This window comes from Neoarius graeffei, chromosome 10 (assembly GCF_027579695.1).
Source record: "Neoarius graeffei isolate fNeoGra1 chromosome 10, fNeoGra1.pri, whole genome shotgun sequence".
In the NCBI taxonomy this organism is placed as follows: domain Eukaryota; kingdom Metazoa; phylum Chordata; class Actinopteri; order Siluriformes; family Ariidae; genus Neoarius; species Neoarius graeffei.
The window spans coordinates 3376035-3396643 of NC_083578.1; the positions used below are offsets into that span (position 1 = coordinate 3376035).

Consider the following 20609-nt stretch of genomic DNA (forward strand, 5'->3'; position numbering starts at 1 on the left):
TGAGGGGCAAGTGGCAAGCATTACCCACTACCCCACCCAATAGATGGGAGCTCCCGAGTGGTGTGTCAGCTTGCTCTTTAAACCTCTTGATAGAATGTAGGAGCTTTTTCCTGGTCAATGCCCACATTCTCCTGCAGTGGTGCACAAACATCTGGGCAGAGGGCATGGTGATTTCTTGGACAGGGAAGAGTGGTGGCTGGTAACCCAGAGAGCACTGGAAGGGGGAAAAGACCTGTAACAGAGGTGGGTAAGGAGTTGTGAGTGTACTCTATCCAAGGAAGGGTCTTGCTCCAGGAGGCAGCATCCTTGGACACCATGCACCTGAGAGCCACTTCCAGCTCCTGGTTGGCCCATTCCATCTGTTCATTGGTCTGAGGGTGAAAACCTGAAGACAGACTGTGAGAAGCACCGATGAGTTTACAGAAAGCCTTCCAGAACTGGGAAGAGAACTGGGATCCATGGTCTGATACAATGTCTGAAGGGAGTCTGTGTAGGTGGAAAACATGGAGTATCAGCAATTCAGCGGTCTCCTTGGTGGTGGGAAGCTTGGGCAGAGGGATAAAGTGAACAGCTTTAGAAAAACAGTCAACAACAGTGAGGATACAAGTATTGCCACCTGAATTAGGGAGTCCTGTGATGAAATCCAAGGCCATGTGTGACCAGAGCTGGTGGGGAACAGGAAGGGGTCTCAGCAGGCCAGCAAGGGGTCTGTTGCCAGTCTTGTTCCTGGCACAGATGTTGCAAGCTGCCACAAACCTCTGGACATCCTCCTTGATGGATGGCCACCAAAAACATTGTCAGATGAGTGCCAGAGTCCAGGCTGCTCCTGGGTGGTACACCATTCTGGAACCATGACCCCACTGCAACACCTGTGCCTGCACAGAAACAAAAAGATGGTTAGGAGGTGCATTACTGGGCCCTGGGTCCTGCTCGTGGATCTTCGGGACCAGGGTTTCCACCTCTAACAGAGCAGCCCCCACCAGGCACCATGGAAGAAGGATGGTCTCAGGGGAGGTCGATTCCTCCTGGAGGGGAGAGAACATTCTGGACAAGGCATCAGGCTTACCATTCTTAGTGCCTGGATGGAAGGAAAGTGTGAACTTGAAGCAAGAAAAGAAGAGACCATCGGACCTGATGAGAATTGAGGTGCTTGGCAGTCCTGAGGTAGTCGAGGCTCTTGTGATCTGTCCATATGATGAAGGGAAAGTCTGATCCCTCCAACCAATGCCTCCATTCTTCCAAGGCCAGTTTAACAGCCAACAGTTCCCTATTGCCAACATCGTAGTTTCTCTCAGAGGGGGAAAGACAATGAGAGAAGGAGCAAGGGTGAAGCTTGTCATCACTAGCTGATCTTTGGGACAACATGGCCTCCACCCCTGACTCCAAAGCATCAACCTCAACCACAAACTGCCAGGACAGATCTGGAATGGTGAGTATAGGTACTGAGGTGAACCTTTGAGCTCAGAGAACACTTTCTTGGCCCCTTCCTCCCAGCTGAAAGGGACCTTGGTGGAAGTTAGAGCTGTGAGGGGCCCAGCCACCATACTAAAGTTCCTGATGAATTGCCTGTAGAAATCTGCAAACCCAAGAAACTGCTGGAGTTCTCACTGAGAGTACAGGGTGGGCCAGTGAGCAACTGGCTTGAGTATCAGGGGGTCCATCTGAATCCATGCAGGGGAGATAATGAAACCCAGAAAGGAGACAGAACTTCTATGGAACTCACATTTCTCAGCCTTAACAAAATTTTCCAGGAGTTGCTGAAGGACCTGCCTGATGTGGATATGGTGTTCATCAAGGGAGCAGGAAAAACAAAACATCGTCCAGATGAACAAAAACATTAAGGTAGTCCCTCAGGACATCATTAATGAGGGCCTGGAAAACCACAGGAGTGTTAGTCAGGCTGAACAGAACCACGAGATATTCGTAGTGGCCTAGGGGGGTGTTAAATGCCATCTTCCATTTGTCCCCTTCCCTGATCCTCACGAGGTGGCAAGCATTACGCAGGTCTAGCTTGGTGAAAATCTGGGCTCCCTGGAGTAACTCAAACACCATAGACATGAGAGGTAAGGGGTAACAGTTCTTGATGGGGAGGTCATTTAGCCCACAGCTAGGGCATAATTTTGGGTAGGGACGTGTCCCTACCAATATTCAGCCACTACTGTGTAATCAAGATCAATAAAACCGATGTCCTAACCTGAGCAATGATTAATGGTACACAAAGGGTTAAATGTAGGACACTGCTAATAATCCCCCTTCTAATGTAGATATTCTCTGATTAGCTACCTGTTTCTCACTAACTTACATGGTTGGCTATCCCAGCTGTCACTCCACCTGCTGTAAAAGCAGCACACTTCCCACACCAGCACAGAGAGTGATGGTGTAGGCCACTAGGGAATGCTCTGTAGGGAAGGCCAGTGGTTGAAGCTCAAGGGTTAGCGAGCATTGAGATAAAAATGATCTGCAGGTACCTGGTTCTCCGTCATATGGCTGTGAGGTGGGAAGTCTCGGCTCTCTGAAGAGGGCTGGAGCAGGAGGAGCGGTAGGTGGAGGGGGTTGTGTAGGAGCAGACATTACTTGAAGCAGTTGTAGCTGAGTGGCAAGAAGATTGAGGGTGTCAGAGATGGCAACAAGGTTTTGATTCACCTGTTGGATGTCCTGTTGGTGGGTCCCAAGGACAGCTCCCCATTTCTGCACCGCTGCTCTTAGCTGGGTGAAATCTGCTGGGTCCATGTTGGCCAGACTGTGCCGTCATGAATGGTGAGCTGAGGTGAAGTGAGGACCCAAGAGCAGACTCAGAAGACAGGCAACGTAAAGAGAAAACTTCTTTAATGAAGTAGATGGCAAAAAGGCAAAAGGTACAGTAGGGCTCAGGCAAAAATTGGTAGTCTAAAAACAGGCCAGGAGGTCAAAAACACAGGAGCAGGTAGACGCGATCAGGGACAAAAAAACAGGACAGAAAAACCTTCACAAAAAAACCCCCCAAAACTGATGAACACAGGGACAAGGGAAATCCAGGCAGAGGTAACAAAAGACACAATCCAAAAGAACAGGCAGGCAAAAACAGGGACAAAAAAAAAACAGACAGAAAAACTTGACAAAAACCAAGGAAAAATTCAGGCAGGGGAATCAAGAAGACACAATACCAATGAGCTGTAGCAAGGAAAGTCTATAAGAGACAGTCTGACAAATGGAGTAGCTCCAAACAGCTCTTAAAAAGCCCTGGCTGATGGGAGAGAAGTGGTAGCAGGTGTGGGAGTGCCACTTCAGGAAATGGCCTTCAGCAAGGCAGGACTGAATTCCTGTCCTGGATCCAGCCTGGAGCCGGCATGGAAGTCCCACAGTCTAAGGCATGGATGGACTGGACTGGACTGTGACGCTCTCGGGTTGCTTATCTCTGCTCATGGTCTATCATATCACTGCTGTGCTGATGACACTCAATTATTTCTCTCTTTTCCTCCTTCTGACACACAGGTCTCCACTCGCATCTCTGCTTGCCTGCATGACATCCAGAGCTGGATGGACAACCATCAACTGAAGCTCAACCCAGGCCAGATGGAGGTGATGTACATTCCTGCTCTATCTTCTCCGCCCTAGACTTTGCCATCTCCTTGGGGGACATCTCTATGTCACTTTCACCCAGTGCAAAGAACCTAATGGTGGTGTTCGATGACAGACTCTCCTCTTCAGCAAACATCACTGCTGTGGCCCGGATGTGCAGATTTCTTCTTTACAACATCCGAAGGATCTGCCCCTTCCTCACCACCTACTCTATTCAGCTCCTGGTCTAAGTGCTGATCCTCTCCCACTTGGACTACTGCAACTCTCTCCTTGCTACCCTTCCAGCATCTACCACCAGACCCCTGCAGCTCATCCAAAAACAATGCAGCCCACCTGGTTTACAACCACCCTTGCCCCTTCCACATTACCCCTCTGCCTTTCACTGGCTGCCTGTTGCGGCTCGCATCAAATTTAAGACATTGGTAATAGCTTACCAGGCGGTCAAGGGGTCAGGTCCAGCATACCTCCAGAGACTGATCTGACCCTACATGCCAGCCAGATCCCTATGCTCCACTGCTACTGATCACCTGGCCCCTCCTCCTCTCCTCTCCTCTCCTCTCCTCTCCTCTCCTGCCCAGCCCACTCAAGACTGCTGTCTGTCCTAATTCCCCATTGGTGGAATGAGCTTTCCATTGAAGTCAGAACTGCCAACTCCCTGACTACCTTCAAGTGCAGATTGAAGACCCACCTCTTCAGGCTGCACCTCTCCCTTGCTTTCCTGCCCACTGTGTAATCACATAGTGGTCTTGACCAACCCAGGCTGTGTACTATCAGCCTTGTCATGATGACTTAGTGTTGGGGTTCCATACCATCCCACTTGTTTCTGATTTGGGGTTGTACATTATAGACAGATGTGGACAAATTTGTTGGTACCCTTCATGAAAAAAGAACCCACAACTATTTCTGAAATAACTTGAAACTGGCAAAAGTTAATGGCATCCATCATTGTTTATTCCATGTTTAATACGAATCAGACTTTGCTTTTGATTTTTGATTCAACTGAATATTTTACATAACAAAATACAAAACAAATGAAAATGGCATGGACAAATATGATTGTACCCTTAACTTAATATGTTTTTTTTTTTTGCACAACCTTTAGCAGCAATCACTGCTAAAAAGTGATCTCTGTAGATTTCAATTAGACTTCTGCATCTGCCAACAGGTGGTTTGGCAAACTCTTCCTGAGCAAACTGCTCCAGCTGTCTCAGGTTTGAAGGGTGCCTTCTGCACACTGCATGTTTCAGCTCTTTCCAGACATATTTGATAAGATTCAGATCAGGGCTCATAGAAGGCCACTTCAGAAGAGTCTAATGATTTGTTTTTTGCCACTCTTGGGTGCATTTAGCTGTGTGTTTTGGGTCTTTATTCTGTTGGAGGACCTATGACCTGTGACTGAGACAGAGCTTTCTGACACTGGGTAGTATGTTTTGCTCCAGAATGCCTTGATAGTCTTGAGATTTCATTGTGCCCTGCACAGCTTCAAGACACACTGTGCAAGCTGCAGCAAAGCAGCCCTCAATCATAAACAAGCCTCCTCTGTCTTTCACAGTAGGCATGGTGTTCTTTTCTTTGAAATCTTAATTTTTTTCTTCTGTGGACATAGAGCTGATGTGACTTGCCAATAAGCAAGAGTTTTGCCTCATCTGTCCAAAGGACATGCTCCCAGAAGCATTACAGCTTATCAATATGCATTTTAGTAAATACCAGTCTGGCTTTTTTAAAAAGTTTTTTTTTCCAACAATGGAATCCTTCAACTGAGTCCACTGTCACTCAAAAACTGACAGATGGTGCAATCAAACATTGATGTACCTTGACCTTGGAGTTCAACTTTTATCTCTTTGGAAGTTGTCCTTGGTTCTTTGTCTATCATTGGCACAATCCTTTTGTACAATCTGTGGTCGATTTTTCCTTTTGCAGTCACGTCCAGGAAGGTTGGCTCCAGTCCCATCGAACTTAAACATCTTAATAATATTTGCAACTGGAGTCACAGGAGCATCAAGCTGCTTGGAGATGATCTTATAGTCTTTGCCTTTAACATGCTTATCTATAATTTTCTTTCTGATTTCTTCAGACAACTCTGTCCTTTGCTTTCTCTGGTCCATTTTCAATGTAGTGGACATGACGATACCAAATGGCAGAGTGATGACTTTTCTCTATTTAAATAGACTGAATGACTGATTACAAGATTGAAGACACCTGTGATACTAATTAAGATTAAACATTTAGTTTGAAATATCACTATAACCCAATTATTTATAATTTTTTCTAGGGGTACCAACAAATCTATCTAGGCTATTTTAGAATACTTTTGTAAAATAAATAATAAATCATTTCTGTTCACACTTTTTTTTTTTGCTTTACTCTTTGACATACCAAAGACATGCAAGTGTCCATGAGAAAATTGCTTTTTATTTCATCACATTTCAGGAGGAATAAAGTGTTGTTTCAATGAGCTGTAAGGGTATCAACAAATTTGTCTATGTCTTTATTGTTACAGACAATTACTGCAAGCTGGCCTAATGGTTAGTGTGTCCGCCTCCCAATTGGGAGCTTGTGGGTTCTACTTGTGGTTGGGTCATACCAAAGACCATCATAAAAATGGTACCTACTGCCATCTGGCAAGGCACGCTGCAATACAGATGCAAGTGGCGAGTCAAACTCTCACAGTTACCAGAGGACTAGCCCCCCACTGCAACCCTAGGTGAGAGGCCGAGGGCTATGGAAACAGAGATTGGTGCCATCCTATGCGCCTCAAGGACCTGGTTAGTACTGGGATGGGAAACTGCCTGGGAAGACCAGGTCCTGGCATGGAAAGGACTTATCTTACTATATTGTTGTAAAACCAACACAAAAATATTATGATAATTATTATATATTATATTACATATGTGGGGCACGGTGATGCAGTGGTTAGCACTGTCGGATCACAGCAAGAAGGTCCTGGGTTTGAGCCCAGCGGCTGGCGAGGGCCTTTCTGTGTGGAGTTTGCGTGTTCTCCCCGTGTCTGTGTGGGTTTCCTCTGGGTGCTCTGGTTTCCCCCACAGTCCGAAGACATGCAGGTTAGGTTAACTGGTGACTCTAAATTGACCGTAGGTGTGAATGTGAGTGTGAATGGTTGTCTGTGTCTATGTGTCAGCCCTGTGAGGACCTGGCGACTTGTCCAGGGTGTACCCCGCCTTTCACCCATAGTCAGCTGGGATAGGATCCAGCTTGCCCACAACCCTGCAGAGGATAAGCAGTTACAGATAATGGATGAATGGATGGATGGATATATTACATCTTATCAGGTTTATAAATGGCCAAAAAAAGGCATTCTTGCTTCAACAGAGACTGTGGTTCTTCTGAAATTTGCTTCTCAAGCAGAAATGTTAATCATTTTAGAATATTTTACTGAATCAGAAAGGAATGAAACAGTATTTCTAAATTAAAAGGCAGTGAGATATGTACATTATTTACATGCTGAGAATTTACATTTGCTCATTTCTGTGATTTCTGTGATTCGGCTGGAATTACTGATTGTCACTGTCAAAAAAAAAAGTGACGTCATGGCGCTGTTCTATGGTGACTCGGCATTACTCCCTGTTTTGTTTGTTTGTCTTGCGTTATTTTGTTTGTTCCTGGATCCCAGTTCTGGCATTGTCCAGTATGACAGATTTGCTCTACTTCATATCCGTGACAACATGCCCACTTTTCGGCCTGATCTCCCACTGGACTTTCAGCAACACAGGGAGCGGCAAAAGCAATTCTGGAAGCCTCGGAAGCGAGGTGCGAGAGGTGGCACACTTGTCCGGCTACGGCGCCGCATCCACCGCCCGGCTCTTCCAAGCTTGGTTCTCTCCAACGTCCGCTCCCTGGTGAATAAAATGGATGAACTTTCCCTGCTCACCCGCTCACAGAGAGACTTCAGGGATGCTGCTGGTATCTGCCTAACTGAAACCTGGCTCGATGGAAGTTTCCCAGACTCTTCGCTACAACTACCCGGCTTCTCTTTTCATCGTGCAGATCACACCACAAAATTCACTGAAACAACGCGGGGGTGGTGTTGGCTGCTACATCAACAGCAACTGGTGTACTGACTACAAGATCTTGTCACAAACCTGCACCCCAGAGTTGGAGTCTCTCACGGTGATATGCAAGCCCTTCTACTCTCCAAGAGAATGCTCTGCCATTGTCCTGATCATTGTTTACATCCCTCCCGACGCCTCTGCACCCTCTGCCTTGCAACAACTGGCGGATCATATAATGGAGGTGGAAAACAGCAACCCAGATGCGGCTATGATCGCGCTGGGTGATTTTAACCACGTCACCCTGAAAAAAGTCTTACCCAGATACAAACCCCACATCCACATCGCCACCAGGTTGGATAAAACACTGGATCAGTGTTATTCTCCAATCCCCAAGGCTTTTCATGCTGTGGCCAGGGCCCCCCTGGGTAAGTCCGACCACAACTCTATTCTCTTGATTCCCAAATACCGTCAAAAACTGAAGGTATCAAAACCAACTGTCAAACACTTTAAGTGCTGGTCCCCACAGGCCATAGAAACATTACAAGACTGCTTGGACTCCACTGTTTGGAGCAACTTCTGGTCTGACGGCCAGGATGATATTGACTCCTTCACTGATACTGTCACAGCCTACATCCAATTCTGTGAGAGTGTCTGCATTCCTGTGAGAACTGTGACTGTCTTTAATAACAGTAAGCCCTGGTTTAATAATGAACTAAGACTGCTCTGTAGGAAGAAACACTCTGCCTTCAAATGTGGTGACATGACTAATTACAAAAAATTGAAATATGATTTTCAGCGAGCTGTGGTGAATGCCAAAGCTTCCTATAAAGCTAAACTTGAAAAAAAATTACAGGCAAATGATATTAAAGGTGTCTGGCAAGGGCTGCAGGACATCACTGACTTTAAAACAAAACATCATGCTCCAGTCAGCGACCCAGCCCTCCCTGATAAGCTTAATAATTTTTACTGCCGCTTTGACGACGGTGTTCAGCTGCCTGCCCCCTGTTACAAAGAACAAGGTGGCCCTCCACCCACTGTTTTTGAACATGACATCAGAATTTTGTTGCGCCAGCAAAACACCAGGAAGGCATCTGGGCCTGATGGTGTGGCATCTGCTACACTTAGACACTGTGCTGACCAACTTACCCCTGTCCTCACTTGTATTTTCAACTGGTCTCTCCAACTTGCTATTGTGCCTGCCTGTTTCAAATCTGCTGTGATTATCCCAGTCCCAAAGAAACATAAAATCACTTGTCTTAATGACTATAGGCCTGTTGCCCTAACATCTGTCATTATGAAAATCTTTGAGCACCTGTCCCGCATTACCTTAGACCCCCAGCAATTTGCCTACAGAACAAATAGAAGCGTGGATGATGCAGTATCCCTCTGTTTGCACTCCATCCTCCAACATCTGGAATCGAAATGTACATATGCCCGTGTTCTCTTTGTTGATTTTAGCTCTGCGTTCAACACCATTGTACCTGTAAAGTTGATTAACACTCTGCAAGAGCTGGGTGTCAGTACATCACTTTGTAGATGGATTTTTAATTTTCTGTGATAGAAAGCAGGTTGTTAGAATTGGTGACTACTTTTCACAGCCCATGCTCCTAAACATCGGAGCACCACAAGGTTGTGTCTCATCTCCTCTGTTGTAGTCCCTATACACACATTTCTGTCAGTCTCACTCCAATTCAGTTTTGTTGTACAAGTTTGCAGATGATACATCAGTTGTTGGCCTCATCACAAACAAGGATGAATCTGACTACCGCAGGGAAGTGGACGAGCTGGTGGGTTGGTGTGATAGGAACAACCTGATTCTTAACATCTCTAAGACCAAGGAACTGGTCGTTGACTTTAGGAAAACCTCTGGCCCCCTCTCCACTCTCTCTATCAAGGGGGTGGAGGTGGAGAGGGTCACTCACTTCCAGTTCCTTGGGACTACTATTCATGAATCCTTATCATGGGACCTTAACACCAACATCAAGATCAGCAAAGCCCATCAGCGACTTCACTTCCTGTGGCAGCTCAGGAAGTTTAAAGTCAGTCAGACAGCCATGATTCATTTTTACAGAGCTACAATTGAAAGTGTTCTCACATTCTCCATCCTTGTCTGGTTCAGTAACACCACCTCATGGAACAAGACAAGGCTGGAAAGGGTTGTACGCAGAGCATCCAAAATCATAGGCGCCAACCTCCCCTCACTTTCCTCCCTCTTTTCATCGCGGTTAATTAGAAAGACAAGAAAAATCATAGTTGACCCCTCCCACCCAGCACACCATCTTTTTAATCTCCTCCCATCAGGAAGGAGATATAGAAGTTTGAGAACCTCAGCATCATGGTTTAGGGATAGCACATATCCATTAGTCATCAGACATCTGAACCTTCTCTGACTGCCATGATATGTAGCACTCTATATGCATGGTATGCACTTTACCATTGGAACACTCTAAGATGCACTTTATCACGCAACTTTAAATGCAACTTATTTTTAGCCATTATTGCTGTCCAATGACTACTGGGTACCCCACTACTGTTCACTGTCTTTGTCTGTTTTACCCATGGCTGTCTGCCCTTAGGTATGTGTTCTGTTTTTTTTTTTTTTTTTCATATGTATTTGATGTTGGGGATGTGCCAAAACAAATTCCTATCAACTGTGTTGACATGGCAATAAACTATTGAATCTTGAATCTTAATACTGTAACTATTTCATGTAAACTTTTACTTCCAGATTTCTCTGTAATTCATGCACATCGAGTAAGATGTTTTCTTATTCCGATAAAAAACAAGCACAATTCTTAATATACAGAATGAAATATAATTTATGCTGCAAAAAGACATTATAGTAAGTTTAAAAAATCTTATAGTATAAATACGATCAAACTTATCTATTTCCTAACAATAAACCAAATACAGTGTGAGTATTAAACCTATTTATACGTTACTAATTTCAAGCTTTTTTACTCCATTGGTAGATAATTTTGCTTTACAGAAATAAATGTTTATAATTAACAGTAGTATCAGACAGTAGAACAGAACTACAGTGTTCTAAGCTTGAAACAATAGTAATAATCTTATTTAATATTCTTTTGCAAGTTAGTAATCTTATCATGGGAAATGCAAGATAAACTTGGAGGATATACAAGATATTTTTATGATATGACTTGCAAATAAGGGTTTTTTTTGCATTTTAATGAGTTTGTATAAGAATGTAATTGAAAATGTTCTCTCTCTCTCTCTCTCTCTCTCTCTCTCTCCTCGCCTTGTTCTTGAGGACGGTTTGACGTAACAGTAGATTGAGGGGAACATGATGACCCTCAATCTGACAAGGACTTCAGCCATATCTTCAATTTTGTTGTATATTTGTGTTCAGCTCACTGACACTGGAGATACAGTGACATGTAATAAATGTCCATTAAGTCTGATGAATGAGAACTATCATAGGAGATAACTCATGGGAACAGTTCAGTATTTTCATCAAGCTGTATCAAGTATGCATACTACTTGGCCATATAATCGTGATATAATCATACTTTAACATCGTTTTGCCCACTTTTCAGGTTTCCTCACCTCTGACATGTGTGATCTAACAGAAAACATGACCTTTAAGACCTTTTCTTCATAGGAAGAGGTTTGAAAGCAAAAAATATATAGCCGCAAGTGGTGATGACGGGCCCTCGCACCTTTGGTGCTATCACCAGATTAACACAACATAAAAAAATTAAGAGTTAATTTTTTTTGGAAGCATACAAAATGCTTCCTGACATCAGTCAATTAACAACATGGCTAACGTGTCCTAACTGCAACACCCAACATGGTGACCCTTGTCTGGAGCTTATAAAGGAGAGTAAATTATTATGTTCAATTTTTCCCAGATACATCACACAACATACCCAAATCACTTGCTGAGATTTTTAGCAAACAAAAACAAATATTATTGTTAAATTTCCATGTGTGTGTGTGTCTTTAGACATGAACGTGAGTGTCATGAGTCTAATGAAAACGACAAAAAAAGGAGAACATTTTAACATATAAATCTGATTATGCTCAATGAATGCAGACACTGACACCTCATCTGGACACTTCACCTGTTCAGGTAACCTGCAGTAAGACCATAACCACTTTAATGTGCTGTGTAAATACGCATCTGATAAATTTATGATATTTCCATGTCTAATGGTAAAATGCACGTAATCTCATTTTCAGACATTGCCTTTACAGTCGAGTTTTAAACATTGGAAGTATCAGTTTTTGGATATCAACTACTTGGGCACGGTTTAGGTGTAAATCCTGTTGCTCAAATTCTAAACATTTTGTGCAACTGAACCCTTTGACCCTAACTAACACCTCTTCTGTGTGCCACATCATACTACATATCAAAAAGTCTAGATTCTCAACCATGCTTACGTCAGGCAGATCAAATTCTGCATTGTCGTCATCACTGCTGAACCTGATCCGGGCTTGAGTCAAGTCAAGTCAAGTTTATTTTTATAGCACTTTTAACAATAGACATTGTCTCAAAGCAGCTTTACATGACTTTAAACATGAGCTAATTTTATCTCTAATCTATTCCCAGTGAGCAAGCCTGAGGTGAACTACATTTGATTGGCTTGGCCAGAATTGCAGCAGTAGGGTGGCCGGTTCCTTTCTGCGCACTCACACACTCACATTCACACCTGGGGCAATTTAGAGTAGCCAGTTAACCTAACTGCATGCCTTTGGACTGTGGAGGAAACCAGAGTACCAGGAGGAAACCCACACAGACACGGGGAGAACATGCAAACTCCACATATACCCCTTTTCCACCAAATCAGTTCCAGGGCTGGTTCGGGGCCAGTGATGGTACTGGTTCACAACTCGTTCAACTTGAGAGCCAGCTGAGAACCAGTTTGCTTTTCCATAGCTTGCGGTGCTAAGGGAAGCCACGTCATTACGCCGCTGTATACGTCAGTTACGTTGTTGTATACGTCAGTTACGTCACTACGTTTGCATAAACCTTGGCGCGAATATCGAAGCAAAAACAACACGGAAGAAGCAGCAGCAGCAACAACAACAACAATAATAATAATAATGGATGACTTCGCGTTTGTACAGCTGCGGCTTCTCGTCGCTTAAAAATGCGATCTTTCGCGGTCTTGTTATTGTTGTTGGTCTTAACAACCCCCCCCGCTGCTGACGTAAGCAGTTCTTTCCTCTGGCCCGGCAAAGAGTTGGTGCTACCCTGGAACCGGTTTTTCTGGCCCCAGAGCCAGTTCTTTGTCAGTGGAAACAGAAAACCTGGTTCCAAACTAAGCACTGGCCCCGAACCAGCCCTGGAACTGCTTTGGTGGAAAAGGGGCAATAGAAAGGCCCTCGTCAGCCACTGGGCTCGAACCCAGGACCTTCTTGCTGAGGCAACAGGGCTAACCACTACACCATCCAAATTCTATATCAAAAAAATCAAAGTCTTCCCATGCCCTTAAGGTGCATTGGGTGGCGCCGATCTCTGCTTCTATAGCCCTCGGCCTCTTGCCTATAGCGCTAGGGTTAGAGTGGGGGGTGAGTCCTCTGGTAACTGCAAGAGTTTGATTTCCCACTCACATCTGTATTGCAGTATGCCTCGCCAGACACCAGTAGGTACCGTTTTTACAATGGTCTTTGGTATGACCTGACTGCAAGTAGAACCCATGATTTCCTGATCGAAAGGTGGGCACACTGACCACTAGGCCAGCTCGTGGTCAAATTCTATATATATATTTAATAAATTATCTAGTTTTTAGTAGCATGTATGGATACTTTAGATGTGTGTGGGAAAGATCATGAGTTTTTAATCATTATAAGCATCAGATTTTGTCTGTGGCTTTATGGTATGTAAGTCATAAAGCTCAATGTGTAAATATTTTGTGCAGTTTAAACTTCATGAGCTGGTTTTGAAAGCATTACTATCCTACTTATGAAGAATGTTGAAGATTTTGTAAATAAACTGTAATAGATGCAACTCATATGAGTTGAGTGCTGTAACCTGAAGAGAGAAAATGTAGCGTTTGAGACAGATCAGGACAGTTCGTCAACCTTCATCCCTGACAATCGTTAAATTAATACTGTACCACAAGGGGAGGGGGGCAGCCATGACCTGACGGTTAGAGAAGCAGCCTTGGGCCCAAAGACTCACCAGTTTGATTCCCAGGACTGTCAAGAAAAATGTGAGGGGAGTTGAGTGAATGAACAGCACTTTTCCTCTATCTGTATCAGTGCCCTTGAGCAAGGCATCGAACCCCCAACTGCTCCCCAGGTGCTGTAAGCATCACTGCCCACTGCTCTGGGTGTGTGTGTGTGTGTGTGTGCTCATTGCTCACGTGTGTGTTCACTGCTTCAGATAGGTTCAATGCAGAGGAGGAATTTCACTGTGCTTGAGTGTACATCTGAAAAATGAAGGCTTCTTCTTCTTCTTCTTCTTCTTCTTCTTCTTCTTCTTCTTCTTCAATTAACCAAGCTAACAAAATACAATACATATATGCTATGATATTTGATTATGTAATTAAAAACATATCAATTTATCCGTTTTACATTCCTATATATCAATTCTTTTTATCAACTGTTTTTAATTTAATTAAATAAACACTAATGATAACTAAAACTAGACAGATAAGGTGAGGCATCTGATGCGTAATGTACAGTGCAAGGCCAGAAGAAATGATACAAAAGGGTGATGCTCATAAAACACATTTTGCACCACTAAGAAACATATTTGGGTGGGGTTGGAGTTAATAAATATCACGAGCGCTCGAAGATCATCTTACCTGGTATGATCGTGCTCGATTCATTTCTACGATGGGCCCTTCTAGAGTAACTTTTGCACTTTTTCTGCTTTTTGCAAGCATCATAATACAAGCAACCTTCATCTACACGTCCCGGTAAGAGCCTTTAATATTTCTCTGATTTTCAATTTTTATTATTATAGACATTTATAGTGCAACTGTATAAATGTGTATGATTAATAATACTGTATGAATGAGATTTTTACTGAAAAATTTGAATGATGAAGGGGATAAAAAAGACTTCCAAAAATAATAATCTTTTACTAAGCTATCAATCTTCAGATTTATTAAATAAGGTCATTAAATTAAAAAAAAATTAGGTTTGGGAAAGAAGCTGAGAGTGGGTTATTTTTGGAAAATTGCTCAGAAATCTGTTTAAAAAAATGTCTGGAGTCCCATTTGCTCTATATACTTATTTATTTATTTTTTTGGATCTTAATTTAAATGCAGATCCATCTGAATAAATTACATTACATAAAAGCAATTTGTTATTGTACATACAATGAAATTTGTAATTTATTTTCATAAATTTAGTAAGTTATAAGCAATGAAATAACATTATAATGAAAATCATGTATGTTATTTATGTACTTTAGTTCTAGCAACTGGGTTTTGTTCTACAATTTAAAAAAGTCATTATAATGGTTTGTGATTAATATCAAATGCTTGAGTACTGAAACTTGCCCTGAGACTGAACACATATTGAACTGTGCTAGAATATCTAGTCATATTCCTTAACAGGCATCAATCAATCAATCAATCAATCAATCAATCAATCAATCAATCAATCAATCAATCAATCAATCAATCAATCAATCAATCAATCCAAATAATGATGTCTGCAATACAGAGTAGAAAAAGTGTTCGATGTGAAAATAGAGAAAAGTATCTAAAGATTTTTATAAAAAAGATGACCTGAGGTAAGTTTAAAGGTAGACTGACTTTCAGATTTTTCAAGTGTAGGTCATAAAAAGAATTTTCCCTGATACTCAATTATTTTTGTTCAGTGGACCAAAAGCTACTGAATTCGAATCACAGACTTCCGATTTTATTCATTTTTTAAAATAGAACAATTAATGAATTTATCTCCACGTGGCCCTAAATTCTCCGCTATTTTTCCTGCTTCACCATGACCTAATTCAAGATACTATGTCATGCATTATGTGGTGGGCTTTCCCTGTTCAGGCAAGGCATTGTGGGATACAAATTTGAAACAGGAGAGAAAAATGGAGGACGTGAGTGTGCGAATGAAACATGAAAGAGCGACTACAGTAACGGAAAGAAAGCGAGAAGAAAAGACGTTATGTTCTATACGAAGGAAAGGAAACGCAGGACCAAACTAATAAATATCGGTGGTCAGCGAGCACCTCGGTGTGATCAGCTGTTCGTTTAGCGACAGAATGATGGAACTGTCAGTGCACGCTCAAAAGTAAACCTGTAGATGGCAGTAATGCAACACTATGGATGCCAGCTGCCATAAAACCCAAAAGAAGAAGAAGAAGGTAAACCTGAGCACGTGCATATGGCCTTCCTCTGTCTGCTTGACTGTGCGAAGCGAGCGATTGCGTGAACATTACTTGCTTTAATCCCCTCAAATTAAATAACTTCCCAGCCACAGAATGGCCTGATATTTTGTGAGATATTAGAGAAATAAACAGATATCACAATCACCACATTTCAGACGGAACTAAATTTCACTGATTTTATGAAATCGAAAGGCCGTCTAGCTTTAAAAACTTACTAGTACTAGCTAGGTAGCTAATAACCAAGATGTTTTTACCTCATTTGTTGGTTTTTGCTAAGTAACACATGATGTCAAAAGCCATGGAACTATATATTTTAGGAATTTTGTCAAAACATGGATTGCATGTTAGAGGAAATATTCTTACCTGAAAATATAGTCCAAATCCAGAGTAGTTAAGTTGATGAGTAGTGAGTTTGTGAATCGATGAAGATTGAATAAATGTTGAACTGTAATGTAATGTAATATCTGCTCATATGTCTTTACAGCTTGGGACCCGTCAACAGTGAACAGGCCATGAGCCCAGAAGATATTATTGAAGAAAGGTCAGTGTTTTTCTGAGACTCTTTCATCGAAGCTATTCAATAACAAACTGGAAGCCGAGACAGAAATCCAATGTTATGTTGTCCATAATGTTTTTCTGTTACCATGACAACTGCCATGCCACAACACAGTAGGAATTCAACAAATCATCAATCAAATGATTTGTTTTTCATTGGATGAGCTGTAGCTACAGTATTTAATAATGAAATACATTAACTGGCTAAGTGGACGTGGTGGCTCATAAAAGACCAGAAGTTTACTCATGTACTGTGGTGCAAGATCAGTGCTTTGTAGGTCAATAGGAATATTTTGTAATCAATGTGAAATTTAATGCATTGTGGATAAGATTGGGATGATGGGGTCATATCTTGTGGTTCTAGTGGTAGGTATATCAGGTGAAAATTCAAATTCAGTCCAAATTGCTTGAAACTGCTCTCACTGAATCCAGAATTGAATGCAGAACAAGATATTTTAATTCTGTAAAAAGTATGTTTATCCGTTCTTGAGATATTACAAATCAAAGGTTGAAAAAACGGCTTAATTTTTAGAAAACTGGCATAATATTCTGTATGAGGATTACATGGTCCAAAATGGGCCTCATTTGCCAATGACATCAAATGTACGTATTTTCTTCATAGCTTTTTTATTTTTTAAGATATTTACATGGAAATTGGCAGGAACATAGACGGTTGTATACTGAATACAAAGTTTGAAAAATTAGTAAAAATGAATGATGCAAATTAGCATTTAATTAGTATTAATTATGAAAACGTTAAACCTCTACACTCAATAAAAAAGGAATAAAATATTATTTCTAATCTCCTTTTTGTGTTCTGTAGGCCGTTGTAGTTCTCAGTAGGGCCTACTAGTGTTTATATGAAAGAATATAAATGATTATTTCAATTAATATTCACAGCTTTCAAGGTGAATCTCGAAAAAACCGTCTGATCCACATCCAATAAACAATTCACATTGACTGAACTGAAATTGACCAACTACTAAGATCGCAATATTTTTCATCAAAACAACTCCAGTTATATTCTACAATAGTTATTCATTTATATGAATCAGTTTGATTTGAAAAAAATAAGTAGGTAAAGCTCTGAAAACTCACTTCAATGTCTCCCGTGAATCAGAACATCAAAACTAGCAGAGGGAAAATGCTGCTGAATCCTTCATCAGAAACAGTGAGAGTGAGAGAACATCCCTATAAAAGTGATCTGATTGATATTGACAAGTAATTCAGTGGGAAACTGATCAGAAGAAAAAGAGAGAGTCTGACCGCTTTCCCATGACTCAAAAAGAAAATCACTGGCAGTTTCCCGACGTCACGCGAGCAATTTTTACTCTGTTGTACCGACTTCAACCTGCCGTTACTCCCAAAGTACTGAACAGATCTTAACCAGATACATTTCTGTGGAAAGCAGAGATTATACAATTTTTAATGATCATATTCATGATAGAAAATATTCAAGAGTTAAGCAATGACAGATTTGGAAACTTAGATGAGCGTCTGCATGGAGAATTTTCACAGCACGGCGAGTGATCGTCTGATATGCCGACTGGTAAGGACTCTGCTGCTATGTATCAAATGATTTTGCATTACTGTGGCTTTGTACCTGTACTCTGCACAATGACAATAAAGTTGAATCTAATCTAATCTAATATTCATAAGAAAGACAACCTGAGAAGTTTAAAAACCTCATAGTACTAGCTAGATAGCTAATAACCCTGACATTTTATGTCATTTGGTTGTTTTAGCCAAGTAACAGATCATGTAAAAAGCCATGTAACTATATAACATCTGCTAGAAGGGGATTTTTGTAAGAACGTGTATTGCGTATTCGAGGAAATAGTCTTACTTGACAATGCAGTGCAAATCCAGAGTAGTTAACTTGTTGAATAGTGAGTTTGTGAATTGACAAAGAATGAATAAATGTTGAACTGTAATGTAATCTAATGTCTGTTCATATTTATTTACAGTTATAAACTTAAAAAAGAACGAGAGAAACAGGGCCCTCAAGACAGCTTTGAAGAAAGGTCAGTGTTCTTCTGAGACTCCTTCATCAAAGCTATTCATAAACAAACGGGAAGCCGAGACAGAAATCCAATGTCATGTTGGCCATCATGTTATTCTGTTACCATGACGATTACTCTGCCACACCACAGCACAGCAGGAATTCAACCAATCATCAGTCAAGTGATTTTTTTTTTCCATTGGAGATAAGCTGTGTGGCTACGATATTTAATAATGAAACAAAAAAAAAAAAAAGATTCCTCATGCTCCCTGAATCACTTTTTCACAATTTGGGTAAAATCTGGACTAATCACACCATGTGACCTTTTTTCATTGCTCCAGAGTCCAAACTTTATGCTTCCTGAAGCTTTTTCTTTTTTTCTGACAAAACAATCCAATCTCGAGTGATTTATTTATTTAACTAGTTAACTTCCCTTATCAAAAAGAAGTATACTTCAAGTTTATTTTATTAAGTATACTTAAGTAAAGTTAAAGTATATTTCCTTAAGTATACTTTTGTGTACCAAGTATACTGATATCAATGTACTTACAGTATACTTGTAAGTAAACTAATCTAATACTTCTTGGGACTAAATTGGCCGACTTTTAGTTTATAAAAAGTATACTTTAAGTCTAAGAGAAGTAAACTTTCAGTATACAACTAGTATTTTTATTGTGTACTGCAAGTATACCACAAGTAAACTTAGATACTAATAGTTTGCTAGTTCTATACTTGTAGTCCACTCTTTAGTTTACAAACACATACTTCATAGTGTACTGAAAATATACTATGAGTTTACTTGTTTTATACTTCTCACCCACTTTTTAGTTTACTAAAGTATACTTTGTACTATACTGGAAATATACTATTGGTTTACTTCTAGTCCACTTTTTCGTTTATAAAAGTATACTTTACAGCATATTGGAAATATACTATTAGTTGCTGGTTATATACATCAAGTCCACTTTTTAGTTTTGAAGTTTACTGCAATTACCCTTCTAGGTATACTATTAGTTTTCGAGTCCTATCCCTTACCTCATGCACACTACCAGCAGACAACTTAAGTGTTTTGTACCTTAAGTTACAATGAAGTTATAAAAGTAAGAATTCACAAAATAACAACAGATACTCAGGATTAAGAACATATTCATTTTCTTTAAAAATCAGAAATTGAAGCAATATTGTATCAAGTGCCAAAGTATAAAACATGGCAATGACAACTGAAATAGACATCCAAGCTCTAAAGATAAATAAATAAATAAATAAAAATTAATTATCCCACTCAGGAGAAATAAAAACAACAACAACAACAACAACAACAACCTTATATGGAACCACAGACATACCTAAGAGTCAACAATGCTGAAGCACAACTACAGTAGGATGCATCAGTTGCCCTCACTTTCATAAAATCTGATGCATTTTTGTTTGGGTGTTCCTTTTCACCAATAAAGACATCCTGTAAAATTTTTTGACCATATTCAAAAGTCTAATGGTGGCACCATGAGGTTCATTTTTTGCCAAAAAAATGCTTATTTTATGTTTTCGCGTAAGGTTTGAATCACAATGTTGGACTCCATTTATTGATTTCTTGTGGCCCAGAGATCATGTTAAGAACCTTTGCAAGGGATTGAGAAGCATTAATGTGATTCATAATACATTTGTATTGTTTAAAAGTAGTTGAACAATGATTCAATGAACAGCTAAAACTCAAACTGTGCTTGATAATATATTTAGAATATGGACTAAAAATGTGTATCTAAGATATTTGGTATACTCTATAAGGTGCCATAATGTTTCATGAAAAGTGATCGAAATTTTGTCATAAAAGTCATAAAATACAGTGGTGCTTGAAAGTTTGTGAACCCTTTAGAATTTTCTATATTTCTGCATAAATATGACCTAAAACATCATCAGATTTTCACACAAGTCCTAAAAGTAGATAAAGAGAACCCAGTTAAACAAATGAGACAAAAATATTATACTTGGTCATTTATTCATTGAGGAAAATGATCCAATATTACATATCTGTGAGTGGCAAAAGTATGTGAACCTTTGTTTTCAGTATCTGGTGTGACCCCCTTGTGCAGCAATAGCTGCAACTAAACGTTTCCGGTAACTGTTGATCAGTCCTGCACACCGGCTTGGAGGAATTTTAGCCCGT

General features: G+C 40.8%; 1 protein-coding gene across 1 annotated transcript in view; it reads left to right on the plus strand.

The window, feature by feature from the left end:
* The first annotated feature begins 7241 nt into the window (after positions 1-7241).
* Positions 7242-20609, plus strand: part of LOC132892685 (alpha-2-macroglobulin-P-like) — a 108173-nt gene continuing 94805 nt past the window's right edge. The window contains exons 1-4 of the mRNA XM_060930997.1: positions 7242-7415; positions 7564-8946; positions 9224-9792; positions 16373-16429. Coding sequence (XP_060786980.1) covers positions 7242-7415; positions 7564-8946; positions 9224-9792; positions 16373-16429 — 2183 coding nt within the window. The remainder of the gene's footprint in view (positions 7416-7563; positions 8947-9223; positions 9793-16372; positions 16430-20609) is intronic.